Source organism: Fusarium venenatum (genome assembly GCF_020744135.1).
Source record: "Fusarium venenatum strain MPI-CAGE-CH-0201 chromosome Unknown EDB82scaffold_1, whole genome shotgun sequence".
In the NCBI taxonomy this organism is placed as follows: Eukaryota; Fungi; Ascomycota; class Sordariomycetes; order Hypocreales; family Nectriaceae; genus Fusarium; species Fusarium venenatum.
Genome location: NW_027072129.1, coordinates 11,514,022 through 11,536,163, shown reverse-complemented (window position 1 = coordinate 11,536,163; position 22,142 = coordinate 11,514,022). Strand labels below are relative to the sequence as shown.

The 22,142-nt window shown below is 46.8% G+C and overlaps 10 protein-coding genes across 10 annotated transcripts; 4 read left to right on the top strand and 6 right to left on the bottom strand.

The window, feature by feature from the left end:
• The first annotated feature begins 104 nt into the window (after positions 1-104).
• On the top strand, positions 105-1,870 carry EDB82DRAFT_493832 (major facilitator superfamily domain-containing protein). The gene is made up of 5 exons (XM_025729599.2): positions 105-367; positions 421-527; positions 591-765; positions 825-1,233; positions 1,290-1,870. Exons 1-5 carry the CDS (start codon positions 160-162, stop codon positions 1,717-1,719), a joined length of 1,329 nt encoding a protein of 442 aa, XP_025587368.2. The 5' UTR covers positions 105-159; the 3' UTR covers positions 1,720-1,870.
• A 287-nt stretch (positions 1,871-2,157) lies between these two features.
• Positions 2,158-2,879, top strand: EDB82DRAFT_565741 (uncharacterized protein; the record flags this gene model as incomplete). The annotated part of the gene is made up of 3 exons (XM_025729610.2): positions 2,158-2,330; positions 2,383-2,689; positions 2,742-2,879. 3 exons carry the CDS (start codon positions 2,158-2,160, stop codon positions 2,877-2,879), a joined length of 618 nt encoding a protein of 205 aa, XP_025587369.1.
• A 177-nt stretch (positions 2,880-3,056) lies between these two features.
• EDB82DRAFT_493830 (fungal-specific transcription factor domain-containing protein) lies at positions 3,057-4,753 on the bottom strand. Its single transcript, XM_065608444.1, has 4 exons — positions 4,556-4,753; positions 4,028-4,501; positions 3,698-3,981; positions 3,057-3,648 (listed from the first exon to the last, which is right to left on the bottom strand). Exons 1-4 carry the CDS (start codon positions 4,658-4,660, stop codon positions 3,138-3,140), a joined length of 1,374 nt encoding a protein of 457 aa, XP_065466079.1. The 5' UTR covers positions 4,661-4,753; the 3' UTR covers positions 3,057-3,137.
• A 222-nt stretch (positions 4,754-4,975) lies between these two features.
• On the bottom strand, positions 4,976-6,562 carry EDB82DRAFT_565740 (uncharacterized protein; the record flags this gene model as incomplete). The annotated part of the gene is made up of 1 exon (XM_025729632.2): positions 4,976-6,562. The coding sequence occupies one exon, from the start codon at positions 6,560-6,562 to the stop codon at positions 5,036-5,038; it is 1,527 nt and encodes a 508-aa protein (XP_025587371.2). The 3' UTR covers positions 4,976-5,035.
• Positions 6,563-6,880: 318 nt separating this feature from the next.
• Positions 6,881-8,204, bottom strand: EDB82DRAFT_493827 (beta-lactamase/transpeptidase-like protein). The gene has a single exon (XM_025729643.2). The coding sequence runs from the start codon at positions 8,068-8,070 to the stop codon at positions 6,931-6,933; it is 1,140 nt and encodes a 379-aa protein (XP_025587372.2). The 5' UTR covers positions 8,071-8,204; the 3' UTR covers positions 6,881-6,930.
• Positions 8,205-8,491: 287 nt separating this feature from the next.
• On the bottom strand, positions 8,492-9,908 carry EDB82DRAFT_493825 (RmlC-like cupin domain-containing protein). The gene has a single exon (XM_025729654.2). The coding sequence runs from the start codon at positions 9,416-9,418 to the stop codon at positions 8,627-8,629; it is 792 nt and encodes a 263-aa protein (XP_025587373.2). The 5' UTR covers positions 9,419-9,908; the 3' UTR covers positions 8,492-8,626.
• Positions 9,909-9,947: 39 nt separating this feature from the next.
• Positions 9,948-12,111, top strand: EDB82DRAFT_438882 (uncharacterized protein). Its single transcript, XM_025729665.2, has 5 exons — positions 9,948-10,006; positions 10,119-10,667; positions 10,716-10,922; positions 10,983-11,080; positions 11,646-12,111. Exons 2-5 carry the CDS (start codon positions 10,263-10,265, stop codon positions 12,001-12,003), a joined length of 1,068 nt encoding a protein of 355 aa, XP_025587374.2. The 5' UTR covers positions 9,948-10,006; positions 10,119-10,262; the 3' UTR covers positions 12,004-12,111.
• A 162-nt stretch (positions 12,112-12,273) lies between these two features.
• On the top strand, positions 12,274-13,713 carry EDB82DRAFT_118032 (kinase-like domain-containing protein). The gene has a single exon (XM_025729687.2). It carries the CDS (start codon positions 12,359-12,361, stop codon positions 13,574-13,576), a length of 1,218 nt encoding a protein of 405 aa, XP_025587376.2. The 5' UTR covers positions 12,274-12,358; the 3' UTR covers positions 13,577-13,713.
• A 2,214-nt stretch (positions 13,714-15,927) lies between these two features.
• On the bottom strand, positions 15,928-17,961 carry EDB82DRAFT_493811 (uncharacterized protein). Its single transcript, XM_065608443.1, has 4 exons — positions 17,415-17,961; positions 16,718-17,351; positions 16,417-16,663; positions 15,928-16,361 (listed from the first exon to the last, which is right to left on the bottom strand). The coding sequence occupies exons 1-4, from the start codon at positions 17,576-17,578 to the stop codon at positions 16,165-16,167; spliced, it is 1,242 nt and encodes a 413-aa protein (XP_065466078.1). The 5' UTR covers positions 17,579-17,961; the 3' UTR covers positions 15,928-16,164.
• EDB82DRAFT_424305 (uncharacterized protein) lies at positions 17,604-21,050 on the bottom strand (the record flags this gene model as incomplete). Its single annotated transcript, XM_065607635.1, has 12 exons — positions 17,604-17,930; positions 17,985-18,763; positions 18,812-19,082; positions 19,119-19,158; positions 19,211-19,226; positions 19,278-19,390; positions 19,440-19,546; positions 19,593-19,659; positions 19,706-19,775; positions 19,838-20,277; positions 20,327-20,775; positions 20,829-21,050. 12 exons carry the CDS (start codon positions 21,048-21,050, stop codon positions 17,604-17,606), a joined length of 2,901 nt encoding a protein of 966 aa, XP_065466077.1.
• Positions 21,051-22,142: the final 1,092 nt, after the last annotated feature.

Below are 22,142 nucleotides of genomic sequence, written 5' to 3'. Positions count from 1 at the left end.
CGAGCGCGAAGTCAAGGGTAGCATTTGTAAGAACCTTTGTCTGAAAGTCTGGCTTCCTATAAGAGAGAATGTGTCCCTCGACAAGAGCCGCATTCAATGCATCAAACTTCCTCTCTATCATTCTGAAACCATTTTTTCGATTTCCATCCAATACACACAATGTCTGAACCAAAACAAGATCCCAATCAAACACCCCCGTTTCTTCCATCTGGAGACGAATCCCAATCCCAGCCAGAATTACCTGCGGAAAAACAATTGAACAGTCCTGGCAAAGACTTTGGTCCCCCCCCTGATGGAGGATTAGAAGCTTGGTCCGTTGTCGCAGGAGGCTTTTGCGCGGTCTTTGCCAGTTTCGGATGGATTAATTGTACGTTTAATAAACCACGAGCAATTGAGTTTGACGGATAATAACGGCACTAGGTATCGGCATATTCCAGGATTATTATGAACATAATCAACTCAAGTCATATTCCTCAAGCACCATCGCATGGATACCATCAGTGGAATCATTCATGATGTTCTTTTGGGTATGTAGTTCTAATACCCACTAGTCACTTTCGCCAAGCGGCATTTTCTAAACTGGTTTATAGGGTCCTGTCGTTGGTAAAATGACTGACGAGTTTGGTCCTCGCATACCAATCCTTCTCGGTTCATTCCTCCATGTTTTTGGTTTGATGATGACATCAATATCCAAAGAATATTACCAAATTCTTTTGTCACAAAGCTTCTGCAGTGCGATAGGATGCTCGTTCTTGTTCTACGCTCGTAAGTAGTCTTTTTTATCGTCAATTCTTTTCGAAAGTAGCTAATACGGTATACTATAGCTATCGCTGCTGTTGGTACTTGGTTCCTTCGACACCGCGCCATAGCATTCGGCATTGTTACCGCTGGATCTAGTCTTGGTGGTGTCGTGCTCCCAATCATGGTCAATCACCTCGTGGTCAGGATTGGCTTTGGCTGGGCAATGCGATCTGTCGCATTCCTCTTTTTAGGACTTTTGGCTATTGCAAACTTGACTATCAAGTCACGACTACCGCCACCACGAAGAAAGTTCAACCCCAAGGACTTTGTCACACCATTCAAGGAGATGCCTTTTCTTTTCCTGACTATAGCAGCATTCCTTCTATACTTGGGTTCCTTCCTGCCCTTTAACTTCATCATTGTGCAAGCAAAGGCACTTGGTGTATCTCCGAAACTGGCTGAATACATGGTTCCCATAGTCAACGCCGCATCGTAAGTTTATTGGGTTTCATCATTTTAATTGCCGTTTAGCTTACAAATATCTCTAGCACATTTGGCAGACTCCTCCCAGCTTATCTTGGCGACCGAATCGGTGTTTTCAACGTTATGATTCCTCTGACTCTGCTCGGTGGAATCTTTACTCTTACCGTTTGGCTTACTGCCCATTCCACTGCGTCGGTGATAGCTTACGCCGCGTTATATGGTTTCACCTCTGGGTGCACACTTTCTATTGTCCCCGCCATGGTGGCTTCGTTCTCAGACGTGCGCAGTATTGGTACGCGCAATGGCTCCCTGTATGGCGTTGCAGCTTTCGGCGTACTTGTCGGTAGCCCTATCGCTGGAGCTATAGTTAGTGATCAGGGTGGTGATTTCTCTGGCTTGATCATATTTTGTGGCGTGTCTATTCTTCTTGGGGCAGCTGTTGCAATTGTATCAAGGCAATTCCTAGTGGGGTCTAAGTGGAGAGTAAAAGTGTAGAATACGTATCGACTGTACTGGGTTGAATTTTACAGGGTAGCAATATTTCAGCAGAGTAATCAAATTGTCTAAACAATTTCATTCATTCTGCTTGTCAATCCACCCCATCAGCCTTTGAAAAGAACCTTGTACAGTTACCAGCAGTCCTATCGACGTGTCTCGGCTAATACTACAGTAAATTGTTTACTAAATACATGGTACTATCCGAGAAAGGAAAGAATTAAACGCATTTCGTTGACAAGTTTACGCAGACACACAGCCCCAAGTTCGCGACATGAACCAGACTAACCTCTTTGGGTAGTTATTGAACGCGCTGAAAGATCCACGCAAGATAAATAATGTGATTGTAAGACTGTATTTAGATATAAATACCTGGATCAAAGCCCAAGTAATATAGATCATTCTAACATCTCATCTCGAGTTATATCTACTTTGGAAATGTTGTCTTATCATTATTTATTTATTGGCTTTGCTGCTGCAGTGGCCGCAGCTCCTCCTCTTAAATGCCCTCCCTTCCCATCCTCCATCGTTGAGTTTTCTTCTGGTTTCAAGCAGCCAAAACCACCAATCGTCAAGCCAGAATACACGGCTCACTTTGTACAGCACAAGTGGTCCGTACTTCAAAGCCCCAACACAATGGCTATTGCTAACATTCTGGGTTAGGAATGCCGAACTGTCACACATCACAGTTGGCTACATAGAAAATTCTCCTTCCAAGAACTTCGTTCGTGTAGATGAAGCTTTCGGCAGTCAACTTGCTTCGTCATACTTCGACTATTCCAACATTACAAAGTCGGGGTTGGTGGACAATACGCTGACGACTTACAACCATCAAAACACCACCCCCAGCGTTTGGAGGGGCTACGTGAATTCGAACTTTCCGATCTTCAGCAAAAGCATCTTGGTCGACTCCGGTGCTGTTTTTGAAGGGCTAGTTGAGCGAGATTTCAACCCTTCTCCTGTTGCAGCGGTAAGATCCCCTTGTCCCAATACTCAAGTATGCTGGCTGACAATCGTCCCAGTGGAGTTTGATGTACCAAGGCGCAATCCCAGTCACTATATACGTGAACGAATGCGCCATCATTGTAGGCTATGATTACTTCGCTCCGGAACTACGAACTCGAGTTGTTATGGAGTTTTTAAACATACAGGCAAAGTAGCATGCCAGCGGGGCTCTTCGGAATGGGGCTGTCACTCGAGTTGGATTCGAATAGTAGCTCCGGAAAGCAGGGTTTTTGATTCTTATGACGATTTTTCCCTGTTCTCGGTGTTGGAGTGGATTTCCCTGATCCAAATAGTATGTTTGAATGATGGAGGGATACGGTGAATGATATATAGTTACCGAAATTGGTTATATTGAGTCCGTCTAGCTTGATATTTGATGCTTGTATACGACATCTCTTTATTTATACAACTAATTATACATTAACAGTCAGTAGATCTCTATAGGTCCAGACCTCTTCTAGGTCAACCACGATCCTGTTTGAGACCACGAATCCATTCTGCGATATCCTGCGCAGTAACTTCATAATCCGACCTTTTTCTGAAGCGTTGCTCGTGTTCGCACCAGCCATTCGAAGCGGAAACAAAAGCAGTAAACTTGAAATATTCGAATGATCAAGAATATCCCCAACGTGAGCTATGATAGCTGAGACGTGAACATCAGTCTCATTTGCATCAAGTCTGGGAATTTTATGCTCATCCCAGAATTTGTAGAACGTGTAATTCATGCATATAAACAACTGCAGGGCGTGGTAAACCGTAAGCGCAAGTTTGTCGTGGAATTCTACGCAATCTTCAATTGCTAATGTTCGGTCATGCCATTTGTGGAGTCGTTGTTGATAAATGCGGCCCTCATCCGCGAGGCTACTAATATGGGGATGACAAGACCGCAGGTGCTCCGGCATACTCTCAATGTGATCAAAGAATCTGCTTGAACGTCAATTTAGAGTGCAATGATTTAAACAGAGAAACTGACTTTTTGCTGAAGGAAGAAATCTCGATAAAGATCTCAAATATTGTATCAACTTGACTATCCGAGGCCGAAGGAAGAGTTTGGTAACAAGTTTGCCATTCTTTTTCTGAAAGCATAGTGTCTTCACCATACAAGATGGCTCTATTCGCTTCTAACCAATTGAATGCCCCAAAGAATTGAGCTCCGAGCTTACCACTGGGTTTCGTTATGCCGGACGACTGAAGAATTTTGGAGGTCCCGTATAACATGTGATTGGCCCATGGATCACCAGATACTTGCGTCATCAACTTCCACGGTCAGTATTTACGTCTCAACATCAGAGCTAAAGCCTACCTCAAAGAGTCCAAGAAGTAGTGTGCACCACAGCACACCTTGACACCTTAACGCGTCCGACGACTGGAGTCGATCTTGGAGCTTCTGGATTGACCTGCCATACGATCCAAAGGCGACATTAATTGGCGCTGGCCTGTCGCTTCCAATATGCACGGTAGCCCGCCTGCTAGCTTCGAGTGCGCCGATGGCAATTGTAACTTCTCGAAGGGGTGCACATGACTGAAGCAGGGGTAGGAGATCAGACACTAAATTTGTAGATCCTTTTGTAAACTGGCAGCGTTGCATGAACAAGTCGAAGTAGTCCAAGTACGTGATATCAGGCCTTGCGGTAATAGGCATGGGAGGTTTTGCCACTTGAGATGATGACTGAAATGTTTTGCAATGGACAAACTTTACTTTGTTCGCTGTGACAGCTTGAGGAAGGCATGTCTTGTTGGTGCGAATACAGTACTCGCAAGGGAAGCCACCTTGACACTGAGAAGCATGTCAGCTGAAGTTACTACAGGGGCGCTTCACGAGCTCTCATACTTTGATGCGTCTCTTTGCACATGATTGGCAGCGAGTTAGCGTTTTCCGATTGTCCAGTGGCCCGATAGCACGCTTAGAACTCATTATTGATTCTGCTTCTCGCATCAAGAACTGTATATGGTAAGACAACAAACTGGAAAACACAGTCGCAAATGAAGTTTGGTGTGTCTTTCTTGTCAGCAGGAGGTTTAAAAAAATGTGATTGGCGTACCATTTCCAGCTAATGCTTCAACAGACTAATTATTTATAGTGGCACAGCTCTATTGCAAATTCAAGCTCCACTGGACTTTACTCGATTCAGTAGTAATCGAACGCACCTGGGCCACGTCACTGGACTTGGCCCATCCCCGGTTATTTACGGTGGTCTAGGGTCGAGTCACATTATGGCATTTTAAGTGATGCGAGAACGAGTACCTTGAACTAAATATCGAAGTAAATTAGAGCACAAAACGAGAACACCTACTACCTGCGCGTATTCCTTCAACCGACTTGTCCCCATGGTCCCCCAGTATCACGAAACACCTCCTCCCACCACTGCTGATTCGGTCCAAGAGGAGCCTTCTTCTCATGTCGACAAATAGTCCCAAATTCCATCTTTTTCAGCCTCCCATTCGCCGTCCCGTTGAAATGCCTTGGATACCGATCTTGTTCTTCTGCAGATAATGGCCAGTACCTAATACGTCCGTTTCTTAATTTCACTGTTGCAAGAGGTTCGTCAGGGTGACCTCGTCCCATGCGAGACTTGACCAACATTCGCAGGTGTTGGTAATACCACGGTTTGGTCCACCATGTAGACCGTTTGTCGCTCATTCCATTGTGGTGGAGAATAGCAGGAACTGAATTGGTATAAAAGTCGGCGTATAGCGGCATATTCGTCCAATTGGCCCCACCTACCATGTCGCTCAATGGGTTCTTCGCAACCTTTATATCCTCTGGGACACCTCGTATGCATGCAGGTATGACACCTACAGCCTCAGAGCGTTGGTCAATATCTGACTGATCGCCCAATCGAACAAAGTCTCCGTGATCCGTTCCGTCAAGCTCCTGTGTCCACATGGTCTGCGCCGATATCTCCTGGCCGTAATCAAGACCCGCATGGAATTCAAGATTGCTGTTTATGACATCCATCACGTTTCGCTTCGGGGCTTTGTTTTCTCTTTGCCATTGCCGCATAACCTCCTGTTCAACCATAGCTTGACCTATGGCATCCTGGAAACTATACATGTTATAACCCAAACCGACACCTCTCTCCTGCTTCGCTTGGACCTGCCGAAGAAAGCGTCTTATATCACCAGCAGGGCCTATGATGACGCCGTCGTTTATCCATTGAGGCCGAACTTTTGGATAATATGTCTCGTCTTCTTCAGTGTCAGGACCATAGAGATCTGATTCTAATGGGCTCACAGGCCACTCGTCGCACTGTAGGTCTGAACCAGACTCTAGAGATTGAGGGAAGCATCTTTTTCCAATTGAAAGTAGTGTAGTCTGTCGCATTGGCATTGGGCCCCTCTTATTCCATTGCTGGTACAACCTCTCGTTGGCCTCTCTGTTTATTTTGTGGTATCGTTCGAGGAGAATCTGCGCCGGTAGTTGGAACCAAACGTCGTATCCGTCCGCAATGAGCAAAATGTCAGTTTCGCGTAGTCTCTCGGAGGCGTGTGCATCGGGATGCATAACTGTGTCGAGATATTTGATGATACCAGGAACCTTTGCCAGGTTTCGGTCACCGGACCATTTCGAAGTCGAGGGATGGTTAAGACCCCAATTGAGGATAACCGGGCTTGGGTAACCGAGGCCTAGTGCGGTGATTATGGATTTGCAGAGGTCAGGACTAGACGAAGTGGCCGGTATGATGAAGGCGAATTTTCGGTCGGCATCACTGGAAACGAGTCTGACAGGTTGCCAGTCTGACGATACTAGAGCCACCAATAATAATGTAAAAATGATGAATACATAGAAATAAGAAGGAATCCTTCTGGATCCAGGAATGACCAAATTCACAGTCATATTGAGAGCTCAATAAGAGAAGTGACCGGGACTGTCAAAAAAGCACTACGCTAGAGCTGGTGGTATATAAATCGCAAAACATTGACGGAAATGACACGTATATGTCTTATATTAAAGCCTTTTGGTGGAAGTGAACAATTTATGGGGTTTCATATCCAGCCTCTGAAATGGAAATGAATACCAATTACTTGTTAGGCTGGAATGATACGCAAGGGCGAAGTCTTGGCCAAGGGGCTTAAGGCTGGCCATGTGAGACAGCATGCTACCAATGAATGGTAACATCACCAGCAAGGGATGCAAAACAGGGATAAGAAAGAATGTTATTGAAAGTTTGACAATTGGTAAAGTGCAAATTCCAGCATGCTGCGCTACTCTTTAACTGCATCATAAATAGCCTTGCCATAAACCGCAGCCCTGTCGCTACTCACAAGACCACTACCCATCTTGTTCATGGTGTAAGAAATAGTCATGCGTCTGTCAAGATCCATGACAATAAAAGAACCTCCCCAGCCACCCCAAAAGCACACCCTGCCTTCTGGGAGCCAGTCTAGTGCGACACATGGCGTCAATCCGAACCCAATTCCAACTCTGAAAGGCATTTGCAAAACCAAGTCAGTCCCGGATTGCTGTTCTTCGAAGATCAAATTGACCGTTTCCTCCTTCAAGATGCGCTTGCCTCCAGTTTCACCTCCCAAAGTAACAACAGACAGGATACGTGCGAGCGATCGTGAGTTGCCGTGACCGTTGGCAGAGCCTATTTCTGCGTTCCTCCAGCCTTCACTGTTTGCGCAGTTGGGATCTACGGGCGGGTTGAGCAATGTTCTTGCTTGTACAGACCCAGCCTCAAAATCCATTGAGATACCCGAAGCGTCCGGAGGTACGATGGGGGTAACCCGGTCCAACGTCTCCTTCGAGGCGCCGATCTGGAAGTCGGCGTCCAAAGGACCTGAGATCTCGGTGGCGACAAACTCACGCAGCGATTTGCCAGAAACTCGACGAACGAGCTCTCCAAGAAGATGACCATAAGTCAAAGCATGATACCCAGAAGCTGTACCGGGTGTCCACCATGGAGCTTGGCGTGCTAGCATCGCGTTGCTTTTCTCCAAGTCGTACATGTCTTCTGTTGAGAGGGGCTCCTCCCAGCCTGGGACACCAGACGCGTATGAGAGTAGATGTCGGACAAGAACGTCTTCCTTGCCGTTCTGACCAAATTCGGGCCAGTATTTGGAGACTCGCTCATTAACATCGATCAATCCTCGATCAACAAGGATGAGAACCGCAAGACTGGTGACTGTCTTTGTGCTGGAGAAGACATTGACAATGGTATCCTTATCCCAAGGTTCCTTGCGCTCTTGGTCTTTGTGTCCACCCCACATATCCACAACCACTTCATCGTCAATGTTGATAGTGATGGAAGCACCAAGCTCGTCTCCAGAGTTAAGGTAATTCTCGAGAATGGAGCGAACTCCCTCGAACTTGGGACTGCAAATACCGTGGACGGTTGCCATTTTGACTTGGCTATTTCGTAAAAGTTGAATATCTTAACTGTTGGAATTTGAGGGGTATCAGGTTTATGAACTTATAATATCAGCAAGCCCAGCGCAAGCGGTGAATTGAGGTACCTGTTGAGGGCACACGCGGTTAATAAACGATGCTAGCAGGCGGGGTAGAAGAAACTAACATGAATTCGTATTTAGGCCTGAGCGTTTACCTAGGTAAGTGGGCGAAGCATTTGTGAAGTCTCCACTGATATCCACCGAAGCAACATCGTAAGTAGAATCGAGTGCCTAACCTAAAGCTTTTTTAAGTGACAGACGAGAAATAATGAAATAAGCAAAGAGAGCTCGTGACGAGAACTTAAATTCAGATGGGAAATTCTCCCTCGAGTCTGAGGACATGAGATACTGAAAATAGGTATAAATCTTGAACGCAGATGTAAGACTTTAAAGATTTCTAATTGAATTGATAGCAGACGCTAAAGTATAAACATGAAGCTAAGTATGTACAAATGCATTTTATCCAATAACCAAACGACAAACACCAGCAAAAACGTTATAAATCATTCTAGTTCAACAGCTCACTCAAGTCGCGCTTTGCGTTTCTCTTAAGACCGCACTTGTTAAGGCAGGCATCGATACCAAGAGCAATGTTGGCAGGGATGTGTTCGCGGAAAGACTCAATGTCCTTACCATCGATGGTCTGGACACCACCCAGTGTAGCTTGGACGACATCTCCATTGAGAGAGAAGAAGTTTTGGGCAACTTGACTGACACCAGGGTCGACGTTGTCGAAAGCAGCGACAAAGACAGCATCCTCACAGTCAGGGTTGAACTCTTGATGAATAGCACCCTGGGGGAAAACAGACATCTGGAATGTGTCCATGGTGTTGGCGATGGGCTTCACGCCATTCTCGACGACAAAGTTGGTGACTAGGCGGCCCTTGACGATGATGTTAAGCTCGGTTGCTCGGTTGTGGACGTGGGCGGTGTTCATTCCACAGGGACCGAGGAAAGCAACTGTCATTGAAGCACCATTGCCGATAAGAGCGGGCATGGTCAGAGAGGTAGCGGAAACGGATCTGCCACCCTTTCCCTTAGACTCTCCAGCTCCAGTGGCGGCTCTAAAGTCAAAGACGAAATCTCCGGGTTGGTTCAGGAGCTTGACTCGTTCGGCTTGTGTGGGGGCGGTGATGATCTTGGAGATAAGATCTCGGTCACCACTGCGTGTGTTGATTGGTACAATGGGGGGAAGCTGGTCATCAATGCTATCAGCTCTGGCTTGGTGGGCAGAAGATTGAGGAGCCCAGGGAGCAGCGAGAGCTGTGCTGGCAAGGAGGAGAATGGATGTGAACTGCATTTTGGTGGATTGTTTGTGGTGAAAATGAAAAGGGTATCAATGGAATATTTGTAGTAGTAAAGAGATGCTGTTGAGATGTTGCTATGCAAGTGACTGATGATGCTGAATTGATTGATGGTGATGATGTTTTTTGAACCGAGATGCAATTGTTCTTATATGTTTCGTTTTCTTATCGAAACAAGTCAATATCGGCTTGTCGGGTACCAAATATTTTCGGCCCCCCGTCTATTGTCAGCACTACTGCATATCTAATTTCCAATCTTCTGCGTTCATCTCAGTCGGTGAGGCTGTGGCTGCTCAGACTTATCCTGTTGTGCATAGTAAGTCAAAGACATTTCTCACGATTACCAACTGGTGAAATTGCTCCACGTCGAAGGATCACTCAGCCCGGACGGAAATAGAGCTCTGACAAGGGTCATGGGTCGGTAAGTTCCTCCTTTTAGTGGGACACTAACGGTAACGTGGCCGCCTAGTGCTGATATTACTGCGCCACGCATCAGCAATTGGGTGGGACAAGTGCAAAACTAATCAAATCCTTCTGCAATTAGTTTTGGGACTTTGGAGGAGGATTTTCTCCTAGGGCTGATGGTAAGCTCGTTCAAATTTCCCTCCAATACTATTGGTTATGCGACGTGGCAGTGTTAGCTGTCAGGCCTGTCTGGTCTGACGCCAAGCGAGGCTGACTTCGCCGATTACCTAGGATTCTCGGATATCTCTATTCGGCCCCGAAGCCAAGCCATTGGGCGTTTCACACATGACAATCGAATAAGAATATAAGGTCCCCGCGTACGAAAGCCTATATGGAGGACTAGACATAAGCTTATCCAACAACTCTATTTTCATCATGGACTTGAGCATACCCTCTGGATACGATTCATACTCGAACCGACTTGATCCTCATGATGAAGTCGACAATGGGCATGTTGAAAAGGCAGCTCGTCTAAGTTCCGACGAACAAACTCTTCTCAAGCAGCGCCGGGCAGCGCCAAAGTCCAAAGGAGGTGCTCTGGATAGCATCCGCCTCGCCTTGCGAGTTCTCATTCTACTGGTCAATCTGAGCATTCTTGGGTTACTGGCACATGGAGTTAATGTTTGGCAAACAACACACAACTCTATTGACAGAAACGAGGATGGGTGGGTGAGGACTCGATGGCCTTCCATCAAAATGCTCTCTACGTGGCTCATGCTGGCCATGGCCATCTTTGCATCCGTCGTTCAACTTGTCGCTCTCGTGACGCGTCTCAGTTTCGTAAGTGCTCCGATAACTCCAATCATACCAGATCTAATTATGTCATAGTTCCGCTCGATGCGCGATGGAGCAGTACACAACGTCGCTGTCTTTGCCAGCTCCGGCATTGTCATTGCTGGCTGGATCGCGGCATCCGTTTACCTTATCGTCGATAAGGAAGTCCTTAAGAACAATCACTGGGATCTTTGGTCTTGGTCATGCCAGAACAACACGCGACAAAGCTACATACCTTGGGCGAATTTGTGTACAGAGATGGTGAGTTACCTCTTTTACGTAATGGATCCGATTCACAAGAGCTAACTTTATCTACTACAGACTTATACCTATGCTGCAAGTCTGGGTGTCATGCTATTGGAGATCGTTACATTGGTACTCTTTATCTCCTCGTTGAGGGGTATGAACATCCTCGGCAAGTACAACAGGGCTAGTTCGATCTAGGAGGTCGGTTTGCGACAGAGCAGTGCTTTCAATCGTATCGACAGATATGCCTCGTCGTTTACGTATATAGTCCCAAGAACAGAATTTGAGGTTGTTTTTCCACTGAACGATGAACGGTTACTGTGACTTTCTAGGTGGAGATGTGCGGCTTGTCAGCAAATTATCCTTGTCTAGAAACTTGTCCGAACGATAGGCCCAGAAGAGCAAGCAGCACCGCAAGTGCAAGGTATAGAGTTACAATGAGTGAGAAAGCCAAGCCTGACTAATGCGACTTGTCTACCCATATATAACGACGACTTGAGTGAAGGCCTGTTCTACTATTTCCCTTTCTCGTTTCACAAAACCCCGCACAATCTCTTAGATCGCTCCAATTCACTTTCATCCAGTAGGTTACCATTGCCGAAATATTGAAGACTCAGTAACTCAGATCCATACCAGAGATAAAATGGCAGTTTCACCAGAGGCCTACGCCATCATATCGCAGAAAAAGGCTAAATACTGCCGTCTCGCCGACACTCAGCAATGGGACAAGTTCGACAGTATCATGCTCCCCAATGCGACATACTCGTTCCACGACCCTGATGGAAGCGTAATTATACGAGACGGCACGACATTTTCATGGTCGTCACGAGACGAATGGGCTGCGTTCTTCGACAATGAGAACAAGGAAATACAAGCCATTCACAACATCGGTCCTGCAGAAATGGAGCAGGTCGCACCAGACGAGATCAAGGCTGTCTGGTCGGTTATTTACCACGCCGGTAACAAGAATGCTGAGTCTGGCGTCCATGGGACTGGTGGAGGGTACTATCACGAGACGTGGAAGAAGGTTGGGGACGACTGGTTCATGCAGACACTGAGGATGGACAGATTGTATTGGAAGATGTTAGTCCATTGAAATAATAATAAATAATTTCTTTTTCTTTATATAATAAAAAATAGCCCTTTTTATATATTATTAAAAGCTATTTTCCTTAAAATAAATACATTAAAGAGGATTTTATAAGCCTTGAATTTTACTATCTAAGGTTAAGATACCATAAGCAGTTTTAGTTAACTGAGCAGCTTAGCATTTGAGTAGAAGCTCCACCAATCACAGCTCTGCATTTGCTGACAATATAACTGGCAGCTCTACTAATTACAGCCCCGCATTTACTAACAATACCTCCCTCTTTCAATTACTTTCAATTAAACCTCTTTAATAACCTGCTCTTTCTCTCTTTCTTCTTTATTTTATTATCTACCCAGCAAAAATGTCTTCCTACTCTAGTGCCGATGATGAATATGACTCTGACGAGCCACCTGAGCTAGACCTAGATATAGAAGAGCTGAAGATCCGCGCGACCGAAGCCATGCGCGCGACGTGCACTACCGTTGAGCGGCTCACGAGAGGTTCCTGGCATGAGATCTTTGCGCTTGGGTTCGAGGAAACTGATGCGACACCCTATGAGTCGCTGAAACGCGCTAAATATTCTTGCATTGCCCGTTTCGCCCGCGTCAAGGGAAACGATGCCAAGGAGGAGAGTGAAGTTGCCACGATCCGCTACCTCAAGCAGCACACCAGCATCCCCGTTCCCGAGATCTATCATCAAGACCTGGACCCCGATAATACTGTTGGCGCTGCATTTGTTCTCATGGAAAGGCTTCCCGGTCGTCATCTTTACAAGACCTGGGATGACATGTCGCTTGAGAAGAAGAAAGTGGCTCTGTCCGAGATTGCATCCATTATCGTCGAGTTCGCTTCCCTCAGATTTGATGAAATAGGGTGTCTCACTCAGGACGGCCTTGGTCCAATTCTGAGTCCTTGCTACAAAGAACCCCAGGGACCGTTCGACTCCTCACTTACCTATCTGGAATCTTTCATATCGTCAGACAGAGTTGAATCATCCGAGTTGGCACAGCTCTTCCAGCAAATTAGGAGAGAATTAGAAATCTCCGTACACTGTGAAAACGCTGTCTATCTCAAGCCTCCATTTGCATTCATTCATGCCGACTTTGACGCCCAGAATATGTTATTCCTGGAGTCCCCAGATGGTTCAGGCCCAAAGCTTACGGGACTGATTGATTTCGAATTTGCTCATACCGGCCCGCTCTACTATCTTTACGAATACCCCATCTTCATCCAGGATGTATCATGGTCGAAGCACTTGTATGCTGAGAATGCGATTCTTCGGGGCCATTTCATTTCGCAGATCTTCGATGGGTTGCCCGATTTAGAGGCTCGAAAAGTCTTTATTGCAGCTATCAATGCAAAAAGCTTTCTTCTCAACAACTTCAAGGATTCATTCATGACAATGCAGTGTTCTGAAGACACCCTCATTCAGTCAGCAACTTACTACCTCAAGTCGCTAAGAGACGGAACAGGTCTTGCATATTCGGGTCGACTTGACTACAAAGCAGAGTTTTACTCTGATGAAGGACATCCTATGGACTCAGCTGCACCGATGACTACCAAAGAAATACGGGGTTGAGTAATCGAGAACAAAGCGCTCGAGGCATAATTGTAAATGGATTTCAATAACTTTGAATTCTACACATATGTAGATGTCTAGACCATAGGCGCAGTTTCCTACCTCAGAAGACAGTACTTAGGCCAGATAATGAGACCAATTTATTCAAACACAACTGATCAATGACGCCCACATTCCCCGCAAATCACAATTACCTTCACACGCCCTTGCCGTCCACCAAACATAACCAGGTTGAGACAGTATCAGACCCCACACACAAACTAGATCTATCAAATGCAGCTACTCGTAGGACAAACGTCAGAAAACGGAGTACAGAGTACAAGGTACGGAGTACAAGGTGGAAGGTTTTGGTCAGAGCAAGCCTACCGGAAGATATTTATTTGTCACACCTGGAACAATTATCGTCATAGTCCTTGCCACATTGCTCGCACGACTCTGTCTTCGTCTGCACCCACTCCGTGTGATTATCGGCGCATGTCCATTGATGCTTGGTACAATGGCCGTTCCTGGACATTTGCTTTGTCCTTTTCTTGCAGACCGGACAGTGGTGCTTCGACGGGTAGGGGGGCATAACTCTATATGGCTTCTGGTAACACTTTTAAATGGTGTAAACTCAATAAATCAATAAGCAGAAGAAGCCTCCAAGTTATCCAATTTTGAAGGCAATGACGAAAGTGATCGAGGATGGTTGAGGATGATAGGATAAAAATGAAGAAACCAATCTTATATATGGATTTGAAAACAATGAAATCACAAGTGATCTTGAGTCGGCTGCTCGCTGCACAACAACTGTGTCAGATGAGGATTCTAACATGTAAAACGGGCGGCTAGAACAAGATTGCTATTGGACTACATCAAGTTACGATCACAATCCTCACTTCTGCAGAGCCATCACTGTGATAGCAGTGCATAGAGCCAATTAAGACTGACTGCATAAAGTGTGTGGGGTCATGTGTAAACTTGTTCTCTCCTGCGTAGACGACGACTTAGGACCGTACCTTCACGTACCTCCCTAGTCACAGTTTGATCCTGGTGCAGCGAACCTGGTGGTTGGTGGAATCGGTGGTATTGGTGCATCCATGAGCAAGTGGACGGTTCAGCAGGGCGCGAAGGCAATGTATATATCTGTCACGCAACCACGCAGTCATCGCACTGGGCTGCCAACTGCTTCACGGACCAGTTCTGTCGCCTCCCGCATCGCCAAGGATTGCCGTGCAGCACAGTGAGTCTCAGTGCGGTATGTGGCGTTGAATTCAAGCGCTGAAATCAACTGTTACTCAGTAGCCGTTGCGGGTGCAATGCTGCATATTACCTTGATCGCAGGCTTATGGAGTTTCCGATATGGCCCTATTCTGTCGTGATGACTTGAGCGTTCGGAAGACCGATGGCATCTTTGCCTTGGTGTCTATGCTAATTAAGCTATGTGGGCTCCTGCATAAGGGCTTCGTACATACACTCACCTCTATTAGAGTGAGATGTTCGCTGGACTCTTACTGGCACACATGCATGGTGTAAGGGGTACTTTGGCAGGTGGAGTGGCAGGCGTTGACTTGAGAAATCCGCCATGCCTTGTGGGTCCTGTAACTTGAGTCTTGATGTTCCGCTAGCCTCTAGCCTGTCAGCAAAACTAGCAAGCAATCAACTAAGCTGCTTGACGCCTAATGGCAACTGGCAACCCCATATTAGGCCTGTTTTCACTTATTATATGCAGTAAAGATTAAGAACTGGATCCGTAGGGCGTGGCGGGTTTTCTAAGTCGATGTGGCAGCACGGTTAAGAAGCTCGCCTAATGCAGTTGCGTTTTTATACTTCGAGACTACCTACCCAAGCTTTTATTGATTGCCAAACAATACCCCTTAATATCTGTTTGGAATTACACAACTCAAGCAGGTACAATATGCAAAGAAGCATGGAGTTGATGGTGTTACATTTGGCTGGAATCTCGAGGCAGGACAGAAGAAGGATAGAAATAGATAGAACATAGTATTGCCATCAGCACTGAGGCCCTCGCAAGCGCCACTTTGACCACATCTTGCATAACCAAACTGGGAACATCAAGTGCCCCCTCCTTTAAAATTCCCCGAGCCACCACTACCGTCTTGGAGATAATTGCAATTGTTAAAATGTTCAGCCGCAAGGTCAATGTCATTGCTATACCAAGACCCCGTACTACTACAGAGACGGATACTGTGACGACAACGATCACTACACAGGCGTATGTCACCGTTGAGACTGCCACTGAGATAGTGAATGACACTTGCTTGTTAGACTGCAGCGCCAAGTTACTTTGGAGATGAGCAAACCGAAAACGAGTTACGATAATAAAGGGTAACAGCGGACTATTGTATAATGCAGTGAAAGATGATTCTAAATCTAAGCAAATGATTCAAAGTAAGCGTACTTGCCAACACGGTAATCTATCATCGCCATAATGTCAGATCTCTCAGCAGATAGAGACTGTCAAGAAAGGAAAAAGTGTAATTTCAGAATAACAAGGTAAAAAGATATATAAAATGTAAAGAGAGTATTCTCCTCAGTCCAACACGTGCACCATCCTGCCACAAAAACCCATAGCCCCACCTTGAAGTTCAAATATCATTCTGGTAAGGCCAGTTTCCACCTGGTAGACTGAGCTTTCTGCAGTTCTTCGCAAGCATGTGTGCAACACAGAACTTCATCCATTTGCCAAAGTAAGAGTCCGCCTTTGAACAGACGTCGGCTGCAGGAGACTCAGTCAAATGGTCCTTGTACAAGTCAAAGCTATTGAGCTTGTTGAGATCGCACACTATACAAATGATTAGTCTGATCACATGGTAATGAAAGGGAGAGGGTGCTCTTACCAGGAACGTTGAAGTAGGTCATGTAGGCTTGGACATCCTTCTCAGGTTGCTTGGCGCCGGCAGTGAAAAGTTCTCCAAGATTGTCGAGGCCACGAGGAATGAATCTCTGGGCCCGTTCTTGCGTCCTCTCAGCTGCATCGATGACAGTGACGTGGTTGAGGCTGTAGGTCCCAAGCGACTTCTCATCGGATCCGATCTCAGGCCACGTTTCGGCATCAATCTGTTCGTCCTTGGTGATTTGCTTGGCCTGTTGAAAAAAGGTTAGTGGACTGTTCATGTCCATCGTCGTTTTGAAACTCACAATGAGGTAGTTCTGGCCGTTAACGCATGCGATGTGCTTGTCCATGCCATACTTATCACCACCGAAGCAAGGATTGAATCCCCACTTAGCCAGTGCGTGATCCTTACCCCATTTGAAGATGGCAACTTCTCCACCGTTCCAAACCTCGCTGATCATAGCAGCCTCTATCATTTGTTTGACTCTCTCCGGCTTCCAAATGGTATTAGTTCCAGCTTGCGCAATGTCCTGGTTCGCCCAAATTCCGGATTCGAGCGCGCGAGATAGCTCAGAGCCACGCTCTCGGTCATTGTTTGGTGGCGTTTCAACAAAGTATCGATCATACTGTGCTCCCATGGCTTCCCTCGAGAAGGTGAGCAGCTTTCCGAGTGTGTCACTCAAATCGGCAAAGGACTGGAACTCGAGACTTGGTTCGGGAAAGTCTGCTGCGAACGATGTTGCACCGGCGGCGATGGTAAAAGCACCTCCTGCCAGGTTGGCCCCGTTATTGATGATGCCAGGCGTTACACTGCCAATGGTTGTGAAAATGCCTGCCACAATTGTGAGCCAGGCGGCGGAACTGGTCATCGCATCCTTAGCCGAGACTGGCAAAAACGTGCTGGCTATGCCAGCGGCAGACCCTTGGGCACTCTTGACACTAGACAGACCTTGTTAGTGACGTTGTATAGACATAAGTCTTGATGCTCATGCAATTACTTACCCCTCTCCGACAGCTTCGTACCACTTTTGCTGAAACTGGGCAAAGTTGCTCATGGCCCAGAGGGCAAAGCCTCGTTCTTGGTGTTTTGAGCAGTCGGCAGCTGACTCGGGAGCATTCTTCAAATCACAGGTGTCACCGATGCTTTTGACATTGTTAATGCGCATTCTCACTTTATAATTAGGCCATGACTTACTTCAGACAAGTTGTGTGCCAATTGTATGTTTGGTCACGATGGTAAACATCGTACTCGGCGATGATACGCGGGACACCCTTGGCGTTCTCATCATTAGGCCAACGATTCTCAGCTGAGCTGTATAGATCGGTTCTCTGTCGCAACCAGGTTCCAACGCCGTGCTGGCGCCAGAGACTGTCTGTCCACTTGGCTCCATTACCCTTCTTACAAAACCAGTCATCCTCTGGGTCTGGGTTGAGATCAGGAGGAGTGAAGGTGGGTAGATCAGTGTCCGTCTTGTCGTCGTCTCCTCCAGCAGGGCATGTGTTGAAAGAGATATGAGCCTGCATGAGATGTTAGCATGTGTGTCTAGCACCATCAAAGTGTCAACGACTTACATGTGCATTGGTGGCCTTTGCATAGACCATATCGGCGCGACCCTGGTTGTTCAACCGAGGGTAATGAGTGTCTGGTCCTCGCACTGATCCACGGAACAGCTTCTCGGGCCGATCCCACTTGATGATGCTGCCAGAGTTGCCAGGTCGCTCTGCCTCAGACACAACCTTGTCGAAGTACCAGACACGAGTGTCACCGGTGAACTTGTCCTTGTGGATCAAGTCAGCTTTTCCATCACCATTGATATCAGCGAATTGGAAGTTGGCTCGGTCCAACTCCTCATGGTACTTGATCTGTCCAGAAGGTCGAGCGACGCCATCCTTGCCTCGAAGCCAAGCCCAAGCTTGACCGGAGGGTGCCATACAGATGTAATCCGTTCGTCCAGAACCCGTCAAGTCAGCAAAGTGGTGGGCATTGTCAAATGGCAGTCGTCCAACACCTTGAGTACACCACTCTCTTCCAGGATCGGGAATAGATTGTGCCTCCCAGTTGTGCTTCCCGTTGGACCATCGGCTAAACCAAACTTTGAGGGATCCAGTCTTGAGGTTGGTGACACCAATTATGTCGTCCTTCCCATCGCCATCCCAATCAGCGATGTGTAATGCTCGGCGTGGAAGATTTGTCTTGAGCATGCTAGGTGTTCCCCAAGCATTGGTTTCGTAGAAGTCATGTTTCGCTCTGGTGTTTTTGTTGACGAAAACATTGACTTCACCATGCATGGAGATCCAGACGTAGTCGTCTACACCAGAGCCAGTAGTGTCACCCCAGAAGATGCCATCGCCTATTGAGATATTAGTAAAGTTGTTTCTGCTTCATGGATCTGCCATACCTTTCTGTGAAGTCCCTCCCTCTCCCTTGTTCTCCCAAACCTGATAAGTAACTCGACATACAACATTTCCATTGCATAGGTTACCCTCGCGCTGCCAGTTGACGTATGAAGGACGCCCACTGAAGATGCGACCCCACTTGATAAACTCTCGGTTCTCACCGATGCTGTAGGGTCGTCCTGCATGCGTGATGCCGGCTGCTCTCCAGTATGGCTTCATACCTTTTCCGTCGCCGCGTTGGTTGATGTAACTGTTGGGCACTGTTAGCATTTGCTTGTTGTACTGCTGAAGGGCTACTTGCGTGTCTACTTCACCAGACATACTCATCCATGTCCAGTCGTATCGGCCGCTTTATAAGTCAGTATTGAGCCCAAAGGATTCATGAGATATTGTGAACGTACTCTCCATTGACATCCACTGAGTGATCTGTTAGCAGTACTCAGAAATAAAGGAAGAGATTGTACTCACCAAGTTGAACACCACGCATGTCACCCTTGTTCTTGGCCGTGAAGATGTGTGATCCTTCACCCATGTCTTGCCAGTATGCGGCCTTGTCTCCAACTCCACCGTTTCGCCAGCAACTAATCGCAGTTAGATCTCACCATGACAGCGTCAGAATGAAAAACTTACTGAATGTTGCCAGCGTTTGAGATAACACAGTAGTCGAGACGGCCATCGCCGTCCATATCTCCAAGGCGCACTCTATCTCGGCCAAGTCCCATCTCCTGCTTCTTGTACTACAAATAGATATCAGTTCACAAATTCTCAAGCGTTTCGGTACACAAGGCAACTTACCAGACCGACGTTCTGGAACGTCGGTGGGCTTCCACCCTTGTTGATTGAGACATAACTAGAGACCGTTAGCTCGTGGTGTATGCAGACCGTGGTGGACTTACAGCTCTCCATTTGCCTGGACACAGATAAAGTCATCCAAACCATCAGCATTCACGTCACCCCATCGGATATCTGGAAACTACGTCAGTGCATATAACTAAGTGTGGCTGTTCAGGACTCACGAGCATTAGAACAGCTCATTTTTGGATCAATTGAGAATCCATTGTTAAACTCTCCGTTTCCATTGTTGAGATACATGGTGAACCTGCGATCAGACTTGTCCGAAGGCGCCAGGATAATCTCGTCTCGCTCGTCACCCTTAGGTGAGCCGTTAAGATTAACAAGTTGGGCAAACCAGATATCGGATGTCTTGGTCATGTCTTTGTCTGGCCCACCTCCGATGGTGTTGGTGAAGGAACCCTTGCGGTCTTCCCGAAGCTGAGAACTGTGTCGGTAGCCACCGTCATCGCGAATGAGAGAATCTGCTGCAAAGAGGATCTGACGGCCACTTCTATTATCGGAAGCTCCGCTACCGAATGCCTTGCGACACGTCGTTGTACCATCGCCATCAGCGAAGGCGCTGCTTTGCTTGGGAGGTTGGATCCAGCCTCGGTCATGAGCAACATTAATGGCCCTATTTCATGTAAGCTTTTACACTGACATTCGATGCAGAGATTACTTACCAAACCCAAGCTGCTGCCATCTTTCTCTCGCCCAGGATAGTTGGATGAGTTCTGTCATGAATGTCTGCCAATTCCAGAAATGGCTGCATCTCGGCCAATACGACTTTGAACTGGGGATTCGTTTCTTCCTTGCCGTTATCATCAAGAGGCACGAATTGACGGTAGACAGTGCGATACTGATCGTTAATCTTCTCCACAAAATCCGCGTTACCGACCTTGGGAATAAGAGTAGACAGAACCACAACAGCCTGTGGGACCTCAGCGAAGATGCCTTCAATGAGCTCTTTCATCTTGAGGCCAGTGCGGCCAGCATTGACATCGGCTTGGTTATCATTAGCATCGTTAGTTCCTGCATTGACCAGTACCACATTAGGCAGCCATTTTCTTGCAGAATCTCGACCACGTTTGGCAACTTGTTCCACGGTTTGACCCGAGATAGCTTCGTGGTCCTGCAATCGAGATTAGATCTGAACATGGACCAGCAAGATAATTCATCACTTACGTTGTCTGCCATGGAGCCAGAGTTTAGACTGCCAACCATGTTGACCTTCCATTTCTGCTCGCGTAGTTTATCACGTACAAACTTCCTGAATCCGTTCTTGGCTTCGTCCTGGGAGTATTCTCCTCTTACGATCGATGCACCCAGGGGCATTATTCGTAGGTAGAAGTCCCCGGCGTCAGCCCGAGCAGATATGGTAGAGTTGTAGTCAAGCAATTCTTCCATCTCTTGAGTTGAATGTGGCCATGGAAGTGCTGTCGTGGGCAAAGCCGCTGAGAGCAAAAGCCCAGCCAGGACCTTTGGGACGATCATGACTAGGGAAGTTCAAACGAAAGAATAATGAATGTGATTGCCTAGAAAGAGTGGTAGGCGTAGGTCACCTTTCCATCGGAATTTAGTATAGCGCGCAGGGAGCTTGCTTCTTAAACTACACCTCATGGCCCCCAAGACGGAGCTTTATTTTCTCATGGTTAGGCATTTTATCGCAGGATTCGCATCCTGATGTGACCCCGGCGCAGTATAATTAACTCACATAAGGCTGATATTCGCCAGTGTCACAGTCCAGATAGGCATCTCGACTTTAGTCCCCCTGTATACTGAACCTTGGCATAAGCGCACATCCGCGCTATCCGTACCGGCGGGAGAACTTCCAGTACAGTGCCGGAAAACTATATCCTTCATTCCAGGGCTCAGCGATAATGCTGTGGTTTGTTCACATCGTACGGAAAAATTCTTAATCAGTTAACTATATCTCTAGGTATTTGGCTAATGTAGATGGCTTTCACTCATTGCATTTTAATAGTCCATGGCTATACAGAACATCTTATACAACCAGAGTGATATCCCATTGCACTTGAATATTCAGTACAGTAAGAAAAAACAGGAGTGCATCTGTCAGGTAGTGAAAATCCTCCGAAACTCTGCGCCACTTCCTGAACGGTAATTTGTTATACTTGTGATTGGAGGCTTAAACGTGTGTGTCGATCCTCCGCAACGTCACCTGCCTGATACAGATGATGGGATATCACATTGTTTAAGTGAAGGGGTGTGCCAAGAGATATGGCATGTTAAAAACTCTTACAGCAGGTGACATTCTATAATTGCATGATTAGTTGAGTGGTTAAAAAAGTTTTCTGCCAAGCAAGCCAAGGCAGCCAAGGCGCGATGGATTAGATTGCTATATAGCGACTGCTGTTCTAGATTTAAGTCTATCGGAGTTGAGTTTCATCTACAATGGGTCCAAAAAGATCAGCATATGTTTCCATCGGATTTAGATGTGCCAAGACAATAACGGCGGCCGACTGTATCGGTTTACTA